Source organism: Typopeltis vanoorti, chromosome 10 (genome assembly GCF_054136105.1).
Source record: "Typopeltis vanoorti isolate ZY-2024b chromosome 10, IOZ_Tvanoo_1.0, whole genome shotgun sequence".
Classification (NCBI taxonomy): domain Eukaryota; kingdom Metazoa; phylum Arthropoda; class Arachnida; order Uropygi; family Thelyphonidae; genus Typopeltis; species Typopeltis vanoorti.
In genome coordinates, this window is record NC_143558.1 from 137,242,404 (window position 1) to 137,266,758 (window position 24,355).

Here is a 24,355-nt window from a genome sequence, read left to right on the forward strand (position 1 = left end):
GTTGGTGGATAGGGAGATGAAGTTTAGGGGGCACATTGCAAAAGTAGCTAAATCAGCTCATCAACTCACTTGGTTGTTGAAAAATACCTTGACGAGCAGAGACAAGCAAGTTATTGTACCTCTGTACCGAGCCTTGATAAGACCTCATCTCGACTACTGTGCCCAGATTTGGTCACCTCGGTTCCTTCTTGATGGGGAGGAGGTGGAGAGGATCCAGAGGCGAGTGACTAAGATGATAACAGGTCTATGGAATGAACCATATGAGAACAGGTTGAAGATTTGTGGGTTGCAGAAACTAGTTGATAGGCGGAGGAGGGGAGATATGATTGAGACATTCAAATTGCTAAAGGAATTCTATAGGATTAATTCAGAGGATATTTTTGAGATCAGGACTGGTGGTGGGAGAACTAGGGGATACCTATGGAAGCTGGGCAAGAGTGTGGTTAGCAGGGGTGTTAGAGCTGGGTCTTTACTTTTAGAGTGGTAAATGAGTGGAATAAGCTGCCAGAGTCTGTTGTGGGTGCTATGACGGTGAACGAGTTCAAGGCAAGGTATGATAGATACTGTGAGAATGTAATCGCATAGTTGTGTGGACATGATGTTTAGGGCCTCCCTCGATGAGTCTAAGGACTCCTGGAGTCGCCCGAAATAATAATAATAATAATAATAATAATAATAATAATAATAATAATAATAATGTAAATTTCTTACAGAGTTTGTGATAGCATTTAATAATATCCTGAAAATGTTTCAGTAACGTTTATTCAGTAAAAATAAATAAATAAAATAAGAATAACACGTTACAGTTATGCTTATATTTACAATATGATACTTTTTTTTTTTTGATACTTCAGCGCTAAACTGTATGAATCACGAATAAGTGATATTTATAATCTTTGGAATAACTGTATGTAGGGAAAAAAATTGATGCGGATTCTATATCACTCTTCAGGTGGCGCAAATTTTGCTTAAAGGAATAAGGAAAATGTGATGCAAATGTTTTATAAAAATATTTATGGAAAAATTAAGTTAGTTGTGTAATTTAAAGTTGTTCGGCATGTAATTAATTAAATATATGTATATTATTTTTCTTTTGATATATGTATATGTTTCTCAAAAATTCGGTATACCCGATTTACGATTTACTAGTAGTCATTACTTGAGTTGGCCACGTTGGAAGCAAGTGTGTCGTTTCCTTATTTGAGATCGTAGGTTTGAGTAGTTGATGCAATGTTACGCTAATTTTTCGCCGATTAGAATTTTATTTTTGAATTTTTATATAGTTATTTTGTTAGTGTTTTTCTGAAAAGGTGATAAAAATATACAGTCATGTACAATACATTTGGAAAAACTGTATTCATTATCTCATGTTTAAAATTTGTTGCCGGCGTTGAATTGACTTTTGAATTACCAGACAATGCTAAACAGTGTTTTCACGAAGATATAGAACAGGGTACGAAAGCTACTATCGAATTTCAGGTGAGGGCTCTTTGTTATATATATCGTTATTAATATGTATTAATTAAGTATTCATTTGAATCAGCTTCAATAATCTGTATTAAGAGAGAGAAATTGAGATGGTGTGGAATTGCGTCTGTAACAACTAAGGCCATGAGGCCATTGTATTTATGGGTAACTACTTGTTTTCATCTAGCCTGTGTGTTTTGCTTGATGAGGAAAATTAGATAATGGGCGGAAAAACCCTCCCCTCCGTATGAGACTGGCAAACTTACCTTCGGTTGAAAATCCCATAAAATTCTTCAATTCCTAGACGATTCAGATGCGTCTTTCAAACCAGATGGAGAGAGAGGGCTACTCCAGTGTATTTCTCACAGCCTTCAAATCACGAAAACTGAGTACACGCAAGCTGCAACAAAAATATGATAAGAATGTCTTATCATTTTTTTCGAACCACAAGGAACATGTGGGATGTGCTATTTAATGTTGCAGCCTCTCATGCGAAAATGGTGAAAGAAATTTTTGATGTATGCTGACCCCACTTCTTTCATGTGTGCATTTATAAAAGTGAATACTCATTTTTAATAGAGACCCAACAGTTGGTATGTTGAGTTCAAATGAGCTTATTCCAGATTTATAAGCACTTAGACTTTCAGATGTTCAGTGCACTTATAAGCATTAATTAAGCTCATGCACCAAAGTGATGACACCACATGTATAGCTGATAGCAACAATAACTTAACACTTGCAGAATACTAGAAGGGGAGGGGGGGGAGTCTTGATAACTACAAATCTTGAAGATGCTAGGAGTTTTAAGCAAATCCTGAAACCCTCTCATGGAAGAACATAATGTAATGCCAAAAAAAAAAAAAAAAAATTGAGCTTTTCATCACTTTCAGTAAGAGGCATTAATGAGTTTTTTTTTTTTAAATTTGAAGAGGATAAATTAACTGTGGAAAGGGTACAGAGGCAGATAACAAAGATGGTTTCAGGACTGTACAATGTAAGTTATGAGGATCGGCTGAAGGAATGTGGACTACAGAGTTTGGTAGATAGAAGGAGAGGTGATGTGATAGACTTTTAAACTGTTGCGAGGTGGTTACAGGGTTGACACTGGGGAGATCTTTCACTTAGTGGAACAGTGGGAAGGAGTGATGATGAGGGCCATTCCTGGAAGTTACGAAAGGAAGCTGTGAGCAAGAGAGTGAGGAGTGGTTTCTTTGCATGGAGGGTGGTTGAACCGTGGAATACACTGTTGATAGAGTGGTGAGAGTGAGAACGGTCAATGAGTTCAAGGAATGGTATGTTAGACTTCGTGTTTCCTAGGAAGGACCTTCTGCGATGAGTCTTGATAGATTGTGTTTCCTAGGAAGGACCTTCTGCGATGAGTCTTGATAGATTGTGTTTCCTAGGAAGGACCTTCTGCGATGAGTCTTGATAGATTGTGTTTCCTAGGAAGGACCTCCTGCGATGAGTCTTGATAGACTTTGTGTTTACTGGGAAGGACCTCCCGCAATGAGTTTTTTGACTCCATGGAGGCCTGAATAATAATAATAATTTTCCTTTCACTTTCAATTCAGATACATAATATTGCAATTTATAATTCACTTGTTGTCTTCTGCTCTCAAGCCCTTAAAAAATTGTTTTCATTGTTTTTGATATTGGCAGTTCCTTCCAGAATGTGGTGAATTATACTGAGAGTAGCTAGAGGCAAATTATTAAATTCAGTCTTTTTTAAGGTGGCCTTTATATAAAAGTCAGAGCATTTTTGGATATCTGTATTTCTTGGAATTTAAAATTCTGCCTTAAATTAATAAATATCCTTACTAGTTTTGCTTTCACAATTTTATTTTTATTATTATACAGGCTTCTCCAGAAAGTCAAGGACTCATCAAAGGAGGGTATTATATAATGTCTATTATATATTTCTACAAATTTGTGTTTTCTTCAACGCTGCAGTTATCCAATGTGATAAGTTAACCACCTTAGCAGTATACAGCCTCTAAAACTTTAACTCTTCATTTACCATCACCTCCAGTCTGTGGTGACCTCAGTCCAAATTTAATGTTCTTGCACTTGGGAACATTGAACTGACTGATGTTCATTATAATTTTGCCGACCAGTTCAGATCAGTCCGCAAGGATTCAGTATTGGTATTCAGTATATTCCTTAACACTTTCACACTGGGCTGTGTTTTGCACACGTACAACTGACAGGAGCTTGCTTCATCATGTAATATGCTCCTGTATGAGATGGGCACATATTTACATATTTGTCAAGATACATGACATGATACTTTCAATTTTTTTTTTAGAATGGGATATTGATATTTGTGAATTTCTAACTACTCATATTCATGGTATAGAAAATATCATAAAAGTGACTATTGAGTTTGCTTATAATGTTTGCTTTTAAAAATATTATGAAATATTATGCATTACATAAATGTGTTGTTTTCTGCGCTAGATGAAGTAAATTTGATATTCTGTCTATATACGAACATCTAGCAATATTTATTTTATGATATTGCCATCATAAGTTATCTACAAAAATACCAAGGAAATAAAGGCAATCATTTCAGTTAGAAAAATCTCATATCTTCAGAAATATATAGCATACAATATAATTTAATAAAACATTGCATTGTGATAGGAGGGAAGAGAGAGATTGAAATTATGCTGTTGGAAATTGTTCTTTTCAGTGAGTACTCTCATTGAAAAAAAAAAATTTGTATGTGTATTAAAATTATCAATTATAATAATTGGTAACTTACCTTATATTGGTGAAACTGGACATACAATCCCTATACATCAAAAGGAACACAAAAGACACATTAAATATAACAATTTTGTGAAGCAGGCCTCTCAGATCACGCTTTCAACACCCTACACCAAATTGATTGGAAAAGTACCTACTGTTTACATCATACAAAAACCTGGTATGAAAGAAAATTTAAAGTGAAATTCTGATTAACCACCCTAATCTCAACAATAACGGTGGCATAAAAATTCTAAGAATTTGGATGGCACATATTCAGCTTCAGCCACTTAGTACCTAGCATACTTTAGGACTTTAAGCAATTTTCAGCTTTTATTGGAAACTATTCCATACCAATTGGTTGAAATTTATATGTATAATCACAGTTTTTTTTATTATTAATTTTTATTTACTTATTTATATATATATATAAATTATATATATATAAACTTGTTGCTCTCCAGCCCAATTTAATTTTGTAACATAATAGATAATAATAGGACTCTAGCTTTGATGTTACTGACCAACCGTTACAACAATAATTGTTGTAACAGTTGGTCAGTAACTTTAGCAAATCATGTAGATTGTAGTGCTGCTTGTTTCTCTGTGTGTATATATATATGTGTATGCTCCAGATGGTGAGCTTGATATGAAGGTTGAAATTGTTTTCAAATACGCTTTAAAGATGTTTTATTGTATTTCTTACTAAAGTAAAACCTTTACTTTGTTTTTTTCTTCTGAATATGCAGTGCTTCGGTTGTGCATGTGCAGGAATTTATTTTGTAAAACTCTCCCCATCCTTTATTATTATTCTTATTATTTGTCACCTCCAGGGAGTCAGAAGACTCATCAAGGGAGGACATCTACTCTACAACTCTGCTTCCACTACTCACAATCCACCAACTGACCGCAACTACACCAACGCCATCTACCGCCGACCACCACCACTAGTATTTCCACAGACAATCACAAAACATCCATGCCCACTGCAGGATTCGAACCTGCAGCCTCTTGACTGGAGAGCGGACACGCTAACCATTTATTTAATTTATTATTTTAATGAAGCATCATAAATGCATACTTGCATAACTAAAGTTTATAGGATGACATGTAATTTATTCCAGTACACATAATATCACAGCTGTAGGCTATTGATTTGTCTATAACAAATTATTTCTATTCATGCTTTTTATTTTTCTCAGATGTGCTGGTTATATAAATATGGTTGGTATCAGAATAATAATTAATCTTATTAATTGCAATGGTATGATAGAGGGGAGGGGGCAATGATCACAAATGAGTCAGTGCACAGATTGTGCACTGACTCATTTGTGATCATTGACAAATGGTGTGGAGTTTGTGGATGTAATGATTTATATAAGGTGGATGGAAGGAATGATTTATGTAAGGTTGATGAATTTGGGGAATTGTTGTTTAGTGAGAGTTCAGAAGTGCAGAGTCAGGGAGACTAGAATGTTTAGGGAGAGACGATGCAGGTGCAGGCAATTTAGCTAGAGATTAGTAAGTGGGAGAATGAGGAGGAATGGTCACAGGAAGAGAAGGAAGTGGAATTTATACAGCTGCTGAGGAATAATTACCTGAGACAGCATGTAATGGAGGGAGAAGTGAGTTTTGAGAGTGTTGGATCTGCCCATAAAATCAGATTTAGCTATGCTGCCTCTACTTGGAAAAAGTGAACACATAATTTTACCTGGTAGATTGCCCAATATGCAGAATTTTCTGGTAAGAAGGAATATACATGGAATTACAAAGCAGATGATTATGACAAGCTGAGAAATCAGCTTTCAGTAATGCCATGGCATAAGCATTTGGAAGGGAAGAAATGTTAATTGTGCATGGGAAGTGGCCTAAGGAGAATTTGAAGAAAGCGGTATCAGACTGTTATACATGGGGTCTAAAGGATTAATCAGGTATGAGTTAAATGGATGAATAGCATCATTAAGCAGGAGTCGCAGACAAAGAAAAAGTTGTAGAGGGAATATAAAGATAAAGGTGATCAGCATGCCCCTGAGTCACCCTTCTTGCCTATACCTCATATAGGCAAGAAGGGTGACCGTATGGTAAGAAAAGCCAAAGCTAATTATGGGAGCAAGCTAGCTGTTAGGCCAAAAGAAATTCTAAAGAGTTCTTTCACTACGTGCAAAGTAAAGAGGAATGACTAGTGAGGAAGGATGACTTTAAAAAATGGTGGGGGGGGGGGATAATTGAAGTGAATCAAACCGTTGAATTTGTAAGCAATCATTTTGCAAGGTCTACCATCGAGGTAGTGATGGTGCAATGCCAGGTGTGACATTGACTGATGGGAGAATAGACATTCAAGCAATAAGTTCTTAGAATATTGCAGAACATCAATACAAACCATGATCATGAGATTAGATGCATATTGGCCTGTGTATTATGAGAATGTTCAAGGGAACTAACAGCTCCTCTAACGAAGCTGTTTAATTAAAGCATCAATACTAGGAATGTGCCAGTGGAGTGAAAAGAAAGGAAAATAGTCCCTACCACATAAAGGTGACTCCAAAATAGAAGTAGGAAATTATTGGCTAATCAGAATTTCAGGAGTGGTTGTATTCGAGAAATTGGTGAAAGACAGAATTCAGGACTTGATGGATAGGAATATGATACTCCATAAGGGGCAACATGGTTTTATGAAGGATAGGTCTTGCCTTAGTAATTTGCTTTCTTTTTATAATAAAGTGACAGTGGAGTTGAATAAGGGAAATGGCTACTCAGTAATACTGCTGGACTTTGCAAAGGCATTTGACAGGATTCTACAAAGAATTCTGTTGCATAAATTGGAGCAAATGGGGATGGATATATATCTGGTGATTTGGATTTAGAGGGTGGCTGTTAGACAGATATCAGAGTGGTTATAGGGTAGTTGAGTCCAAGAGAAAGCAGGTGACTAGTGGTGTACTATAGAGCTCAGTGCTTTGTCCTCTGTTGTTTAATTTGGCAGTGGTATAGGAAATGATTTGACGAGAAATATTCAGTTTTTTGCTGATGTTGCAAAACTGGAAAGAGCTATAGTAAGTGGAGGTGTATATATCTTGCAGGATGACTAATAGACTAGCAATATGGGCTGAGGAATGGCTGTCAGTTTAACATGCTAAGTGTAAAATGATGCACTTTGAGAAGAAGAGATCAAGCTATGTACTATATTGATAGAACTGAACTGCAAGAAGTTGACGAGGCAGGTCACTTGGGAGTGATTGTGGACAGAAAATTGAAGTTTAGAGAGCATATTGAAAAAGTAGCTAAAACAGAACATCATATTACATGGTTGTTGAAGAATATATTAACAAACAGGGATAGAGATGTTGTTATTCCCCTTTATAAAGTCACATTTGAACTATTGCGAGTTGAGATTTAACACAAATATTGTGGCTGGTCTATGGAATTCTCCCTATGAGAATAGATTGAAGGCTTGTGATCTTCAAAAACTAACTGTTAGGCAACAAAGAGGAGACATGAAAGAAGCATTATAAGTTATCAAATGGGTTTATAAGATTAGCACTGAAGACTTTTCAATACTTAGCAGTAAGGGAAAGAATGAGATGTCACCCATGGAAATTGTGTAAGAGTTTGGTTAGCAAGGACATTAAGACTAAATATTTTGTTAAGTGTAAAGTGTGATGAATGTGGTTGTCAGAGGTAGTTGTGAGTGCTTATCAGTGAATGAGTTTAAGAAGTATGTTAGGTATTGTGTGAATAATGGGTCTCCCATAATGAGTCTTTTGACTCTATGGAGATACCTATATAAAATAATATGCATATGGTTGAAGATAGATTAAATGCAAGTTGAAATATAATTACCTACACCTCTAGAAATTTCAACATACTAACCAAATAAAGAGTTTCTAATACTAATGGTTTTTTATATATCCTGAAAGCAAAAAATCTTTTCTCTTGGTTTCTCCGGAATGCACATGTAACAGTTTGTCCAGTGCCTGGCATCAGACATGTTAACACACTTTTTAATTTTGTATCATCAGATAACGTGTGTATTACTATCCAGGCTAACTCTGATATCATTAATATAAAGTTAAACAACACTGGGGAAAAGTACAGAACTCTGGTTCCCCAGTAGTCACCTTCCATCTCCTGAACTCAGCCATACTACAAGCCAATTTTGCATACCTATTACTTTGAGTTTGTATAAAAACCTCCAGTGTTTAATCTTTTCCTGGTATAATCCAAAAAAAGTGAATATTCACTTCCCTTTATCCAATTCTGAAGTCACTCTGTTATAAAATAAATTGCTGTTACATGACTTATCTCTAACAAAACCATGCTGTCCAGGTTATTCTATCCATTTCCACTTCTCTGTTTGAATCAGGTCCATGTAGTATCTTTAACCACTTTGCACTGTATATTACATTGCACATTAGGTGAGAGCTTTTTTACTTTATATCACATCTCATCAGCATCAGTTAAGACCATGTTAAGACCAAATATAGTATAGTGCAAAAAAACTATTGATTACTACAATGATATGTTATGGAGTAATTAGGTTTATTAACAAAGAAATATGTGTTTACACATGATGATATGTACATCCACAACTATTGGTGGAATCTTGATCGAATAAAGCATTAACGATGGTAGATTATGTGCTCAGTGGGCACCTTCTCTTTCAAGACAGGTTACATGGTTCATGCGAGGTTCTCTGTCATCTTGGAGAACAAGGGCTGGGACATATTGTGTAATTTTATCCCTTACTTCATCAAGGTTTGAAGGTGAGTCATGGTGGAATACTTATTCCTCCCTAAACAAAGATATCAAGGTGATGTGAGATCAGGAGAATGTGAAGAGTACGAGAATTCTGTGAACCTCGAAATGAGCCTCCTGGAGAAGTATTCTAATAAATAGGCTCTAGAACCACTTGATATATGACAGGTTCCTCTGTCCATAAATTGGAATACCCGTCCATAAAATCGAATGTTTTTTGCATGAGACATCCTATACAAATCCTGGGTGAACAGAACCAACACATTGAGGATGTAGCATTTGCTATTCAAGGTCATGGTTTGTTACACCACCCTCTTCAATGAGTAAGACCTAATAATGTCATAGCCAGAAACCACACACCATGTAGTTACCTTGTGAAGAGGTTCACATGATGTGTGGATCTCTTCACCATGTGAAGAGGTTTCTCTTGGACAAATACAGGTTTCAAGAAACCCAGAAACCTGTAGGTTCATCTGTTTACATGACTGCTTAGATGGAAATGTGCTTTGTCCAAGAATCAGATGTTATGGAAGAAGGACTGATCTTCATAGACATTGCCCAGAATGCATGCACAGTACTCCAGCCGTGCAGTGTAATTCATTGCTATTAAACACTGACCCACCTGAATGATGTGCAAAAGGATACCAAGCTCCTTAAGGATTTTCTGTAATGACTACCTCAGTATCCCAAATTTTACTGCTGGTCAGTGTTGACTGTGCTTCGGAAACTGTAACACTTGCTCCAGCACATGCCCTTGATTCTCATTTGTGTTAACAATTGGTGGTCTCCCTGAATGGCCTTTGCATTCAGAACACTCCAAGCACATCAAAACCTCTTGATTAAGGTAATGATGACTATTGCTTGGAGCACGCTTGTAGAAATGATGACCAAACTGTTCACAAACATGCGATACACGTGGACCATTTGTCCCACCAACTCTGTATGAATGAAAGTAATGCTCAACAATAAACGTCTTTTTTTCCCAACATCAACACCATTACTAGAGCTAAATGTAATAGCATAGACTCTACACGTGTTCTATCAATGTGCATGCAGTTGAACAGCATATCTCATAGCTGGTGTACTGAAGGGAGCATCGAAGTTCAGTACTTTTTTTTTTTTTTTGTGCTATACCATACATCCAACGTTTATGTAACAACATATGTAAAGCTGTTTTCTTTGCATAAAAAATTACAAAAATATAAATAATAGTTGGTCAAGTGGATAGCGTATTCACTCTCCAGCCACAAAGCTGCAGGTTCGAATCCCGCCATGGACATGGATGTTTGTGATTGTCTGTGGAAATACCAGTGGTATTTTATTATAAAAAATCAAAGTAGATGTCGTTGGTGTAGTTGCAGTCAGTTGGTGATTGAATGGCAGAGATGGAGTTATGGAGCAGGTGCCCTCCCTCGAAGTGTCAAATAATAATAATAAAAAGTTACAGCATTTGCTTTTTTTAAAGCATTATGCATTACAGAAATTGGTTTGTTTTTCTTCTAAGTGAAAATAAGTAGCCAGAGAATACAGGGCAAACCTTAAAATCTACAGTTATTTATTTATTTATTATTTATTGTATCAATATCGAGGTTGCTAAGCATACACTAATCATTAAACTGCTGTGACCACTAATTTTCATCAAGTGAAGATTTTTTTTTCTTTGAAATTTAATAAACAAAAACAAAAAGTTGTTTTCAGAAAGAAACGGAAGATGCTTTACTCCTGGGAAATAGCAAATTTTATGTTTTAGAATTATTAATCAATCTATTGGACATGCAGTGATTTCATATCTAAACATACACACATAACCATAGTAATAAGATTTTTAATAAGTAAATATTTCGTCCTAAGTATCATAGGACATCTTCAGTACAGTTGATTCAAACAATACTAGGAATTACCAGGGATGTCCAGAAAGTAAGTTCCATTTTTAAATATTTTCACTGCAGTGCTACGAATGCAATGGTGCGCATGCGTGCTGAGTTTGTTGATTCGTTAGTGCGATTTTCAGACATTCTCGCAATGCGTATGCTTCTTAGTGTGCGTTTATAATGTCTGAGAAAATTGAATCGTGTGCTGCGTGTGAAATCTTAAAAAACTGCATCGTGTGATCCAGAATAAACGACATGGCATGCTTGTCAGGGACATTGTTTTGATTCATGATAACACCTGCCCACACACTGTTGGCGTAACACAACAACTTCTTGCCACCTTGTCTGGGAACAATTTCCTCATCCCCCATATAGTCCTGGCTGCACGCCAAGCGACTTTCACCTGTCAAAACATCTGAACTCTTTGCTTGGTGGCTGGCAGTTTCAAGATGACAACGAGGTCAAAGAAGCAGTCAATACGTGGTTTGCATCACAGCCGGCAACTTCCTACGACAAAGATATATAACTCTTGGTGCTCCGTTATGATAAGTGCCTGAATAATGGTGGAAATTATGTAGAAAAAGTAGTGAAAGATGTCTACTTTAATTTCCAATAAAGTTTTTTTTTTTTTTTTCTCTGACAGCCCATCAGAACTTATTTTCTGGATATCCCTCGTACATACAGTTAGGGCTCATGCTTACAGTGGAATCTCTCTAGGCGTGCAGTAGTGTTTTATAGAATTAAATTAAAATATATCTGTAGATAGAAATATAACATGCTACTGCACACATAGAGGGATTCCATTGTAAGCATGCGCCCTAACTGTATGTAACTCCTACCTAGTATTGTTTGAATCAACTGTACTGAAGATGTCCTATGATACTTAGGACGAAATATTTACTTATTAAAAATCTTATTACTGTGGTTACATTTAGTCATGAATGCTCCACAGGTTTCATTATACAACAAAGTGATTTCACATACTGAATACTAATGTTAAATTGAGTGATTCCACAGTCATTGTTACTTTAATAAAAAAAAAACAGATACATTTTAGAATTAAATTATGAATGAAAATTCACAAGCCTGTTATGAGATTTCAGATATTTCTATAACAAAAATAAAGTTTCAGAGTTTTGAAATGCAGATTTTATTTAAAAAAATATATATATATATATTTTTATTCAAACTGCATAAAATCTTATGTTTTACAAGAAGAGGAGTGCTTCCAGAAGTTATCTTCATTATTGGTTACTTATACACTATCTACCAATAATAGTCCAGACACCACTGTTATTTGAAATTATGGAACATTCCAGGTTAGTTAATAACAAACCTGAAAAGTGTATAGATAGTAAGAAGCAGCATTTCATCATAGCAGTTGAATACAGATGGTATAAAAACATGACGTGAACTCGGCGACTTCGAGAGAGAGAGATGTCAGTGTGGTTGTCACATTGGTGGCATGTTCATATGTGCCATTGCCACTCAACTGGAGCATCCAAAATCAATGGTTGGCAATGTGATCAACAAATGGAGATGTTCTGGAATCATTAGTACAGGAAAACACCCAGGGTGTAGGAAATGACTGGCAGGAATCTGAGGGTGTTAAAATGGGTGGCACTCAAAAACTGGCTACAATCAGCACAGACCATCTGTGATGAGTTCCAAAGTGGCAGTAACACCATGGTGAGCACCACTCTATGAAAAGAACTCCATTTACTGGGTTTTCATGGAAGAGCACCAGCACACAAGCCGAACATCATAACAACGAACAAGGTGGCTCATCTGGCCTGGTGCAAAGAGTGTGGGACCTGGAGAATTGACCAGTGGAAAACAGTACTCTGGAGCAATGAATCAAGGTTCACCTGTTTCCAGTCTGATGGCAAGGTGTGGGTATGGAAGTAGCCTGGTGAACGCATGTTACCACAGTGTGTTTTATCCACAATAAAGTTTGGTAGTGGAGGAGTAATAGTGTGGGGTGCATTCAGCTGGTTTGGAGTGGGATCGCTGGTCGTTGTCTGTGGTTCCACGAAGGCAGCTCGGTACCTTGATATTCTGGATAATCAGGTGCTGCCTACACTGGAGTGTTTATGGAATGGACCTGTGTTACTATCAAGATGACAATACCCCCATGCTACAAAAGCTGCAGCTGTTATGGAATGGTATGAAGAGTGTTAAATGACTGCCCTGGCCTGCACGGAGTTCTGACCTCAGCTTCATTGAACATCTGTGGGACGAATTTGAATTGCGATTGAGGTTCGAAGCAGCACGTCCTCGATCTGTTGCTGAACTCAGTGCTGCTTTGAAGGAATTGAGACAAATCCCACCTGATGTCTTGTGCACATTGATGGAAAACCTCCCTCATAAGATTGCAGGAGGTGAAGCCAAAGGTGGACATACTCGATATTAGGGTTCGCCTGCTGGTATCAGTTGTAAATTGATAAAGTGTCCAGACAATTATTGGTAGAGAGTGTATATCCTGAAAACTGTAGCTTCTTTTTCCCTTTTCAGTGATTTGGTTTCGATATTAAGTTACATCACAATTCCTTATGTTAGAACTCTAGCTAACATTCAAAGGAAGCAGAAGAAAGTTTCTTGCATTTGCCTTCAGCCTTTTGCTGGTTCCACCTCAGCATCCAGAGAGCTAATATGTCTATATTGAATGTATACCTTATTAAAATTATTGCTTAGCAACATGATTATCTCTAATGTTTTCCTACCTTTCATCCTATAGGGGTAACTATTTTTCATAATTTCGGCTTCATCAACTTAGCCATTACACTCTCCTAGCTTACTTTTTATACTATTCCTGGGTCTGGTCATTACCAATCTCTCAGTATTGGACAACTACATTTTCTTTTTCTTATAAAGCTCTTGCTTCAAGTCTTATTCATGCATAAAAGTGACTATCACACTTTACCTGCAAGGATATGCTCCTCTGTTATGCATTACCGTACTAATGCAATAAGTTTCGGTCACTCTCATTTATTAATGTTAAAAATTTATTGCTTTTATTCCTGATGCTTTTGGCATTGTTATAAAATTTTCATAATTTATTAATGTATGTTAATTAAAAAAATAAATAATGCAAGAAATGTTAAAATACATGTTTCTTACATTTGATAACATCTGTTTCAAAAATAAATGCCTTTTTGATGTTTTTTTTTTAATTTATTTTATTTTTTTAAAATTCAAATCGGTAGCACTCATTTAAAACAAAGTTAGTTTCCTCAACCTCTATTCTTTGGTGCAAGTACCATTTGTTTTCCTCTTTCCTATCCAGAGCTTTCACAGCTATAATTCCCATTCACTGATTAATTGCTGACGTTTACTTAATGTGTATGCTTGCACATGCATACAAACAAACAGAGAGAGAGCTGCTCTCTGAGGAGGGAGCAACACAAACTGGTTATTGAATAAATACAATCCTGTGCTATGGAGTAGCTATTTTTTATTTCCTCATCCAAAGGTTTCAGAACAAACTGATGCCATGTGTGGTAAATAATCATAGGCAATCATAAAAATGTGTGTTTCATAATCATATTCTTGTATTCTGATATTATTGCAATATTTGAACATAGAGCAGTTTGGGCATTTGTACTGTAGAATAATTTTTTTCATAATTTTCTCATTGAAACAGTCCACTTGAAACGACTCACCAATTATAATAGTGAAATATTAACTTTCATCAGACTAAGGAAGAATTATTATTTTAAATTGTTTCACTAATAAAAATGGAATTCAGTTGTGATTCAATCATTTGTTCAAACAAAGTTTGCACCTGAAAGTTGGTAGCTTGCTCTTAGCAACGAGTTGTCCTGGTGTTGTACCACCTTACCCCAGTCCTGAAGATACTTTCAGGTGCAAACTTTGTTTGCTCACACTTGGATAAAGGATTAAACTAATTTTATTATACTCTAACCATGTGAAAAATAAACTTCCAACATCTTTCTCTAAATCGAGTAATTTATTAAAAAAGGGTGGCACACCATTTGGCAACTCCTATAGGTGGAGAAGACCTGCTAATGCTTCTGCCTGATATCTCCACTTGGGCTTGGCTCCCACTGAAGAGACCTCAATAAAGGTCGAAACTAGTCTGGGTAGTGGCCCTTCCCTTAATGCATAACATTAGACATATCCGCAAGGGGATGTGTTTTGCATTATAGGAGATACTGAGATAGGAGTGTTGGTAGCTGCTCCACCTTTGCAATGAGTTGCCCTGGTGTTGTACCACCTTACGCCAGTCCTGAAGATACTTTCAGGTGCAAACTTTGTTTGCTCACACTTAGATAAAGGATTAAACTAAGTATATTATTTCTGGGAAAACTCCCATGTTACTCCTCTTTATAAACTATTATAATTACAGCTATTTTGCCTGCTTCAGTTTAGGAGTACCCCTGTTTAAATGTCATTGGCTATTTACTCATGGATTCTTAGGGCATTATGAGTGTAGATGTACTAAAAAGTATATGTAGCCTAAGGAATAGAAAATTGCACATACCTTTTTCTGGGTGTTGTGGCTTTTCCTCAGTCTGCGATGTCGAAAACTGCAGAGTGTGTGTGTGGGGGGGGTAGGCAGTTTGGTAGAATAAGTTAGAAAAACCCGGTTTTTTTTTCGTAATATATAGAAACATATACTTTTATATAGGGTGGGGAAAAAGTGAAAGGGTTAATTTTTTAAAATACATGGAGGGGGAAGGGGAAAGGTGGTTGACGGGGTGTGGACCGTTTCGACTATTCGGGGTCGTCATCTGAACTTTGACTTTCCCGATGTGTTCAGATGACGACCACGAATAGTCGAAACGGTCCACACCCCATCAACCACCTTTCCCCTTCCCCCTCCTCTTCAATTTCTCATTCTCCCTACATTTTCTACACACATTCACTCCTTTATTATCATCTAACCGCACTCCGCAAAGCGTACATTTCGCAGCTAGTACACTGAATCATCTCTTTTATACTACCGTTCTTTGATAAAGATGGTGAACCATCATTCCTTAGGCTACATATACTTTTTAGTACATCTACACTCATAATGCCCTAAGAATCCATGAGTGAATAGCCAATGACATTTAAACAGGGGTACTCCTAAACTGAAGGATTAAACTAATTTTATTATACTCTAACCAAGTGAAAAATAAATTTCCAAAAGGGTACTTCGTAGACTCCTGGATGCGATAAAGGAGAGATGCTGTCCTTGAGTGAACGGATGAGAGTTGCTAATTTGACACACGGTCTGAGTGCAGTGCATAGTTAATGCAAATTAAGAATTCTAGATATCTTTTCCGATGTGGCTTTAATGTATGGGATGGTGACTGTTTTGTTGTAGTTCTCTGTGGTGGATAGTGGGAGGGGTTTCTTGGGAGCATTTAGTATTTTGTCTTGTCTTATGAGGATTATTATAGCCATTGGCTAAGAAGGTGTGGCGTAAGTGAGCCAGTTCATCCAAGGACAGCATCTCTCCTTTATCACATCCAGGAGTCTATGAAGTACCCCACTTGTGTGATCAAGCTTACTGCAGTCAAACAGGAAGAACTGTGGACATCCGCATCAGTGAACATAAAAGATACATCCGGCACTATCGCTATGGCAAGTCGGGCCTAGCAGACCATTCTTTGGATACCCTTGCACACAGGATCAACTGGAAGAAAACAAAAGTGCTGCACAGAAGCTTTTACAAGTCAGAGGGATTGTTCTTAGAAGAATTGAAGCCTTGAAACATACTCCGAATCTTAACAAATATGGCTGTATAAATGTGCCTAAGATTTGGGAGATAGTCATCTTGTTGTTGCTACAACTTTTCAAGCTAGTCCCATATGTGACAAACTGTGTTTTGTGCTCTGAAGATACTGGTTATAACACCAGCAAAATATCAGCAATAAGTCAATAAATAATTATTTATCTTTCTGTGTTCTGATATATTATCATCAAAATTAGTCAACATGTATGACGAACACGAGCCTTTCTACACGTTTGTCATACATCCATGTTTATCAAGATTTGGTTTTGATGTTACAATGCAATTGAAACCCATAACCTATTTATAACAGTCCATGCCCTGGCAAAATTCAAAAGCAAAGACATGTTATCCTTTTAGCCATTAAAAATTTTAAAATACTTGCATTAACCTTATATATATATATATATATATATATATATATATATATATATTGATTTCAATACACAAGAGGTAGAATAACCAGTAGCATATTTGTGCCATGTGTAAGATAATTACAATGTACACTTATTTTGCTTCCATTTCAGTGGTTTAAAATTTTATTTCGATGAATTAGATAAAGTATTTCATTAAATATGTATTAAATAGCATTAATTATTTATTTATTTGTTTAATGTTTAGGTTGTTACTGGTGGTCATTATGATGTAGACGTTTCTCTGGAAGCTCCATATGGCGAAGTGTTATACAAGGGCGTCAAAAAACAATTTGATAGTCACACGTGGACTGCACAACAAACTGGGGTTTACAGGGCTTGCTTCAGCAATGAATTTTCCACCTTCAGCCATAAACTAGTTTACTTTGATTTTCAAGTAGGTGAGGAGAAACCTCTTCCTGGAGTTGGAGAACACATGACAGCAATGACAAAAGTAAGTTTTTATCATAATAAAATAAGATTCCAACGAGTTGCTATTTAAATATAAACTTTAATTATTAGTAATAAATGATCAAATTATTAAGTAACAATATTTAAATCTGTTCTTATTAACAACATAGAAGATAATTCTGCATTAAAATCAACAAAAATCTGGCTGGTTTTGGCTGTACTCAAAGGCTGTAGTCAAAATATTTTGTATGCTTGCTTGATATTTTATGTTCTTGTTAAACATTAAATTACGTATATATATATATTTCACATGGAGACACTTTATTGAATAATTATTTTGTTAAGTTTAAATCTTTAATAGTTTAACATATATTATAGTACACTTCATCAGGAGAGTGAAATAACACAGAATATTTAAAAAATCCTAACATTCATGCATGTGCATGATTCACATTGTATTATGATAGTTAGTGACATGATTAGTGTCAGAGATCTGCATGCACCGGGTTTTTCATGGACAGTGACCAAACCTGGTGTAGAAACATACCTCATTTCTTGTTGCATTGATTTGGGTTCTTTAACTATGAATACAAATGCTATGATGAGGAAATTGTGATCGGTGTGGGTCACTTTTGCACACTTACATAGTACTTAATGATTTGTTTCTGTTGTATGTATTTCTATTCCTGATTGGGTTTTCTTTCTTTCTCCACATCATTGATGTGTTCTGACATGCATATCTCTCCTGACCAATGTGTTTGACTCTTATATCAGAATAGCAAGGTCTTGTTTAGCTGGTAGAAAACAACTCTTATTCCTTTTTGATGCAATATCTCTTCTATATCTCTTCTATGATAGAGTATATATAAGGGAGCGATACCACTCTTCTCCCTCTTCTTTGTGTGCGCGCACGTGTAGAGAATGTTAAATATAGCATGTTGTGGAGAATTTCCCCATCTCAAATCCTTAGTTTAAAAACAGATTTCAGTTATGATTTACCAGCTTTGCTTTTTATACCACTTTCTCTCTTTGAGCTCACAGTGGTTCTTGTGACATCACTGTTAATCTCAACACCAGTCCATAACCATGCATGGAAGTTGAGTGTAGCTAGTGACATCATGACAATGTTGATCACGTGGTTTGGTAAGGCATTCATGACAGCATCAAACATTAATTCTGTACCAATCAACAGATTCAGCCATTTATCTTGTACGCTAGTGCTGTCTTGCTGTGGTAAGTGTTGGTTAAGTAAATATTTTTTAAGAGAAGATTGATGTGATTATTTTTACAAGCATTTTCACATTTCATGTTTCTATTTACGGGAAACTTTATATTATGTGAGAAAGAGATGCTTTTATTTGAGCAGTGTCAAATGTATTTTTTTTTTAAATGTTCACTCCCACCCAGAAAGGTTTTTAAATATATAGACCATCAGTGCTGTGAGTGGGCTTAGCATTTTTTATTCTTATTTATTTAAAGTTTTTATTTTGTATGTAGTGTAATAATTTAATTCTGTACAGATTTTCTGTGCAGAATTAAATTATTGTGGTCAATTATTTTTTTTTAACATTGATACTAAAGTTTCAAAGTGTGAAAAGATAACAGTAATGATCAGTAAATGTAATCAAGTCCATAAACATACAAGAATAAGAGTTTAAAGTTCTGGAACCTTACCAGAATAGGTAAGGTTTGTAATTTCATTAACAGAAACATATGTATGTTAGTGATCATTATCATCTTTTTTGGGAATTTAGGCACATTGGCCTGTCCTCATCTTCAACTTTGGGTAGTCTCAAATTGTCCATTCTTTCAATATGTTCAATCTATTTCTTTCTGTATTTATATATTTTAATTATTACTGAGTCTGATTTTAGTTCTTTACATGATTTGTGTGCTTCTCATTTTGTAAGAGTGTATAGCTTGCTATCCTCCATAGGAATTTAATTTCTCTGGTTTCTGTTATTGTTTCTTCTGCGCTTCAATAGAGTAGTCTTAAATTTATCTTGTGACATTTGGTTATAGTTACATGGAAAAAATACAATGAAAATAAGTGGCAAATGTGCTGTATAAGGCTATGAAATCTATGAGTGTGACAGAAACAAGAATCCTGTGTGTCATGAGTGAGTGACTGCAGTGCAAGCTAAAATATCCTTGCAAATAATTTACGATTTGAATTTTGCTCTTATTTTATTTTGTTTATTTCCTCTTGCCATCTTTTCATTACATATTTTTATGCCATTTCTGGGAGGAGGGATCCTTGAACTTTTGGCAAAGTCAGAATTTCTGTTAAAATGGCATACATTAATTACAGCTTCTTCATCAGAGCATTGAAGTGTTATGCATTGGAAATGTTAAAGAACCAAAATCATTATAACACTTGTAATCATTGTAATCCTACATCATGTGGTGTTAATTATTCTACAGATTGCCTGTAGGTCAGCATTAGCATGTCACTGATAGTACAGCAGATTGCTACTTAAATACATGCTTGATGTTAGTTATTCTGATAAGCTTTATCATGGAGAATGAACAACACCTAAGCCTTTATGGATCCTACATCAGGTTTTGTCATCATTCATCAAAAACCTGGAGCCTGCTGTTGTCAGATTGCATTGCTAGCTATCATAGAACAGCCAGACCTCTACTTACGAACTTTCAAGATACGAACAGTTCGTATTTATAAACATTGCAACTACCATTTCATTTTTTAGCACAGTTTGTGTTCATAAGAACAAAGATTGTGCTTATGAACATTTTACATTGCTTGAAGTTCTCTGATATTTTATGATATTCAGTAGAAAATGTTCATCATCATCAAATTCCTGATATGTACCCTCAAGAGGTGTACAGGATATGATAGTACTACATGAAAAATTTACATCATTACTTCCTGTCTACAATTTTCCCTCCAAATCAGTCTGCTACTTATCAAGACTCCAACATTATCAGATCTTATATTTCTATTGTCTAAGGCACTTTGTACCATATCAATCCACCTATATCTTGGTCTTCCTCTGGGTCTTTTTCCTGCCAACCTTGCAGAGAACACTTGTTTTGCTAATCTTTCCTCGCCCATTCTGTTTAAGTGACTATACCACCTGATATTAGCTCTGCTAACGCATTCCTGGATGCCGGCAATGTCAAGTTCTTTCCTAATATCCTCATTTTCAATATGATAGTAACGTTGATGCCATCTGTTCATGCCTATAATCTTTCTCAGGACTCTCATATCTGCGGTCTCTAGTCTTTGGTCAAGTGTTTTACTTCTGACCCAGCTCTCAGATCCATAAGTTAAAACTAGTTTGAACACTGTCTTGTATACAGCTAATTTAGTGTTCTGACTAATTTCTCTCTTATTCCATATGAATTTATTCAACTGACTTCCCACCATACCAGCTTTAGTGATTCTGTTGTCTATTTCTATATTTAATTTACCATCTTCAGTAAAAATCGTGCCTAAGTAGCCGAAATGTTTTACTTGTTCCACAGGTTCTCCGTTCACAACACAGTTGACATTTTCAATGATTCTGCCTATTTTCATTGTCTTTGTCTTTTTAATTCTGACCTTCATACCATATCTATTACAACAGTTATTCAATTTAGTCAGGGAATCCTGCAGACTTGCAGCGGATTTATTCAGAAGTATAACATCGTCCGCATAAAGCAAAGATCTGACATTAACATCTCCAATTCTGATATGTTTAATGCCACTTTCCTTCATAATGTGATTTATATAGATAATGAATAACATAGGGGATAATGTACATCCTTGTCTCACACCAGATTTAACATTAAACCATCTTCCAGTACATCCTTCAATTCTAACTGCCGACTTACAACTCAAATACAGACTAAGTATTGCTTGATATAATGCCCCATTGGCACCATATAACTAGCGTATTGAATAACTTCTCTCTTGGCACCTTGTCATATGCTTTTTCCAGATCGACAAAACTTAAATACAGAACTTTGTTATATTCCTATGCTTTCTCGACTATTTGTCGTAAAGTGAAGATCTGATCCTGACAGCCTCTATTTGGCCTGAATCCAGCTTGTTCTTCACCAAGCTTTTATTCCACAATTCTTCTCAACCGTTTCTCAAGTATACTTGTATAGATCTTGCCAGGAACACTCAGTAAGGAAATACCTCTGTAATTCTCACATTCAGTTTTATTTCCCTTTTTATATATGGGCACTATTAGAGTTCTACTCCAATCATCAGGAATTCGTCCTCTCCAGGCTTTCCGAACTATGTAGTGCAGCCACTATAAGACTTTTATACCACCATACTTCAGTATTTGTGGTCGAATATCATCTACTCCTGCTGCCTTTCCATATTTCAAGCCTTTGATGGCTATTTCTAGAATGGATATGTATTCCTGACTGTATGCCTGTTGAGTGTTTTTTACCACTGTGCTATCACTGCTTGTTTCATTTAGAAATTTTTCGAAGTAATTACTCCATACTTCAAGCATATCTTTTTCTCCTGTTTTCATGTCACCTTTATCATCTCTAATTCCTTTTACAGCACTCTTTCCTCCATTTCTCTTCTTCAACAACCTCCAGAATATCTTACCATCTTCTTGGTATTTATTTTCTATGTTCTTGCCAAAGTCCTCCCATGACTTTTGTTTAGCTAGTTTTACACAGTATTTTGCTTTCTTACATTTGTCTCTGTATTGTCTAATAGCAAAAGCTGACTTATTTGCCAGGAACTTTTGATATGCTTTCTTCTTTTCCTTCACTGCTTCTTTAACTTCCTGTGTCCACCATGGAGTTCTGATTTTTTTATCATTGCAGACAACCTCACCACATGCCTCTCTGGCTGAATCAATCAGGATTTTCTTTAAGGCTTGCCACTGAATCTCAAAGGTTTGGTTCCTGTTCTCAAACTCTTTCATTTTTTTTTTTAATAATCTTTGTATATGTTAGTCTACAGTTCACATCTGAGAGCTGCTCAACTTTTATTTGCTTTAAAACTTTCTTGCATGTTATTCTTTTCAATATGAAATTCAATTTTATCCTGCTCAAGACTAAATAGTGATCACTTCCAAATTCAAATCCTCTGTACATTCTGGTGTCCTGCACCAGGGAGAAAAATCACTATTAACAATAACATAGTCACTGAGACTTTTCTTATTCCTTGCCTCTTCTCTCCATGTGAATTTGGGCATATTTTTATGTTGGAACATGGTGTTAGTAATAACCAGTCCATGTCCTGAGCAGAAATCCAACAGGTATTTGCCATTATTATTAGCATTGCTCTTTTCTCCAAAATTTTCTCAAAATATTTTTGTATGTCTGACATTCATTTCCTACTCTGCTATTCAGATCCCCAACAAGGACCAACTTTTCCTTTTTCATTGTGTCAGTTGCTTTTTCTAAAGCATCAAAAAATTCCTCCACTTCTATTTAGTAGAACCTTCTGTAGGACAGATATGATAGTACTACATGAAAAATTTACATCATTACAATTTTCTACAATTTTCCTCCAAATCAGTCTGTTACTTATCAAGACTCCAACATTATCAGATCTTATATTTCTATCGTCTAAGGACTTTGTACTGTATCAATCCACCTATATCTTGGTCTTTCTCTGGGTTGTTTTCCTGCCAATCTGGGAGAGAACACTTATTTTGCTAATCTTTAATCGCCCATTCTGTTTAAGTGACCATACCACCTGAGATTAGCTCTGCTAATGCATTCCTGGATGCTGACAACATCAAGTTCTTTCCTAATATCCTCATTTTCAATATGATATTGCCATTGATGCCATCTGTTCACGCCTATAATCTTTCTCAGGACTCTCATATCTGCGGTCTCTAGTCTTTGGTCAAGTGTTTTACTTCTGACCCAGCTCTCAGATCCATAAGTTAAAACTGGTTTGAACACTGTCTTGTATACAGCTAATTTAATGTTCCGACTAATTTCTCTCTTATTTCATATGAATTTATTCAGTTGACTTCCTACCATACCATCTTTGTTGATTCTGTTGTCCATTTCTATATTTAATTTACCATCTTCAATAAAAATCATGCCTAAGTAGCTGAAATGTTTTACTTGTTCCACAGGCTCTCCGTTCACAACACAGTTGACATTTTCTATGGTTCTGCCTATTTTCGTTGTCTTTGTCTTTTTATTGCTGACCTTCATACTGTATCTGTTACAACAGTTATTCAATTTAGTCAGAGAATCATGCATACTTGTAGTGGATTTATTTAGAAGTATAACATTGTCCGCATAAAACAAAGAGCTGACATTAACATCTCCGATTTTGATATCATGTTTAATACCACTTTCCTTCATATGTGATCCATATAGATAATGAATAACAGAAGGGGATAATGTACATCCTTGTCTCACACCAGATTTAACATTAAAACATCTTCCTGTATACTTCCTTCCTTCAATTCTAACTGCTGACTTACAACTCAAATAAAGACTAAGTATTGCTTGATATAATGCCCCATTGACACCATGTAACTGTAGCGTATTGAATAGCTTCTCTCTTGCCACCTTGTCATATGCCTTTTCCAAATCGACAAAACTTAAATACAGATCTTTGTTATATTCCCATGATTTCTCCACTATTTGTTGTAAAGTGAAGATCTTATCCTGACAGCCTCTATTTGACCTGAATCCAGCTTGTTCTTCACCAAGCTTTTCTTCCACAATTCTTCTCAACTGTTTCTCAAGTATACTTGCATATATCTTACCAAGAACACTCAGTAGGGATATACCTCTGTAATTCTCACATTCAGTTTTATTTCCCATTTTATATATGGGTACCATGAGAGCTCTACTCTAATCATCTGGAATTCGTCCTTCTGTCCAGGCATTCTGAACTATGCAGTGCAGCCACTGTAAGACTTTTATACCACAATACTTCAGAATTTCTGGTCGAATATCATCTACTCCTGCTACCTTTCCACATTTCAAGCTATTGATGG

General features: G+C 35.8%; 1 protein-coding gene across 1 annotated transcript in view; it reads left to right on the plus strand.

The window, feature by feature from the left end:
- Positions 1–986: 986 nt before the first annotated feature.
- Positions 987–24,355, plus strand: part of p24-1 (transmembrane emp24 domain-containing protein) — a 37,802-nt gene continuing 14,433 nt past the window's right edge. Inside the window, exons 1-2 of the mRNA XM_090398828.1 lie at positions 987–1,479; positions 17,203–17,448. Coding sequence (XP_090254954.1) covers positions 1,330–1,479; positions 17,203–17,448 — 396 coding nt within the window. The 5' untranslated portion in view covers positions 987–1,329. The remainder of the gene's footprint in view (positions 1,480–17,202; positions 17,449–24,355) is intronic.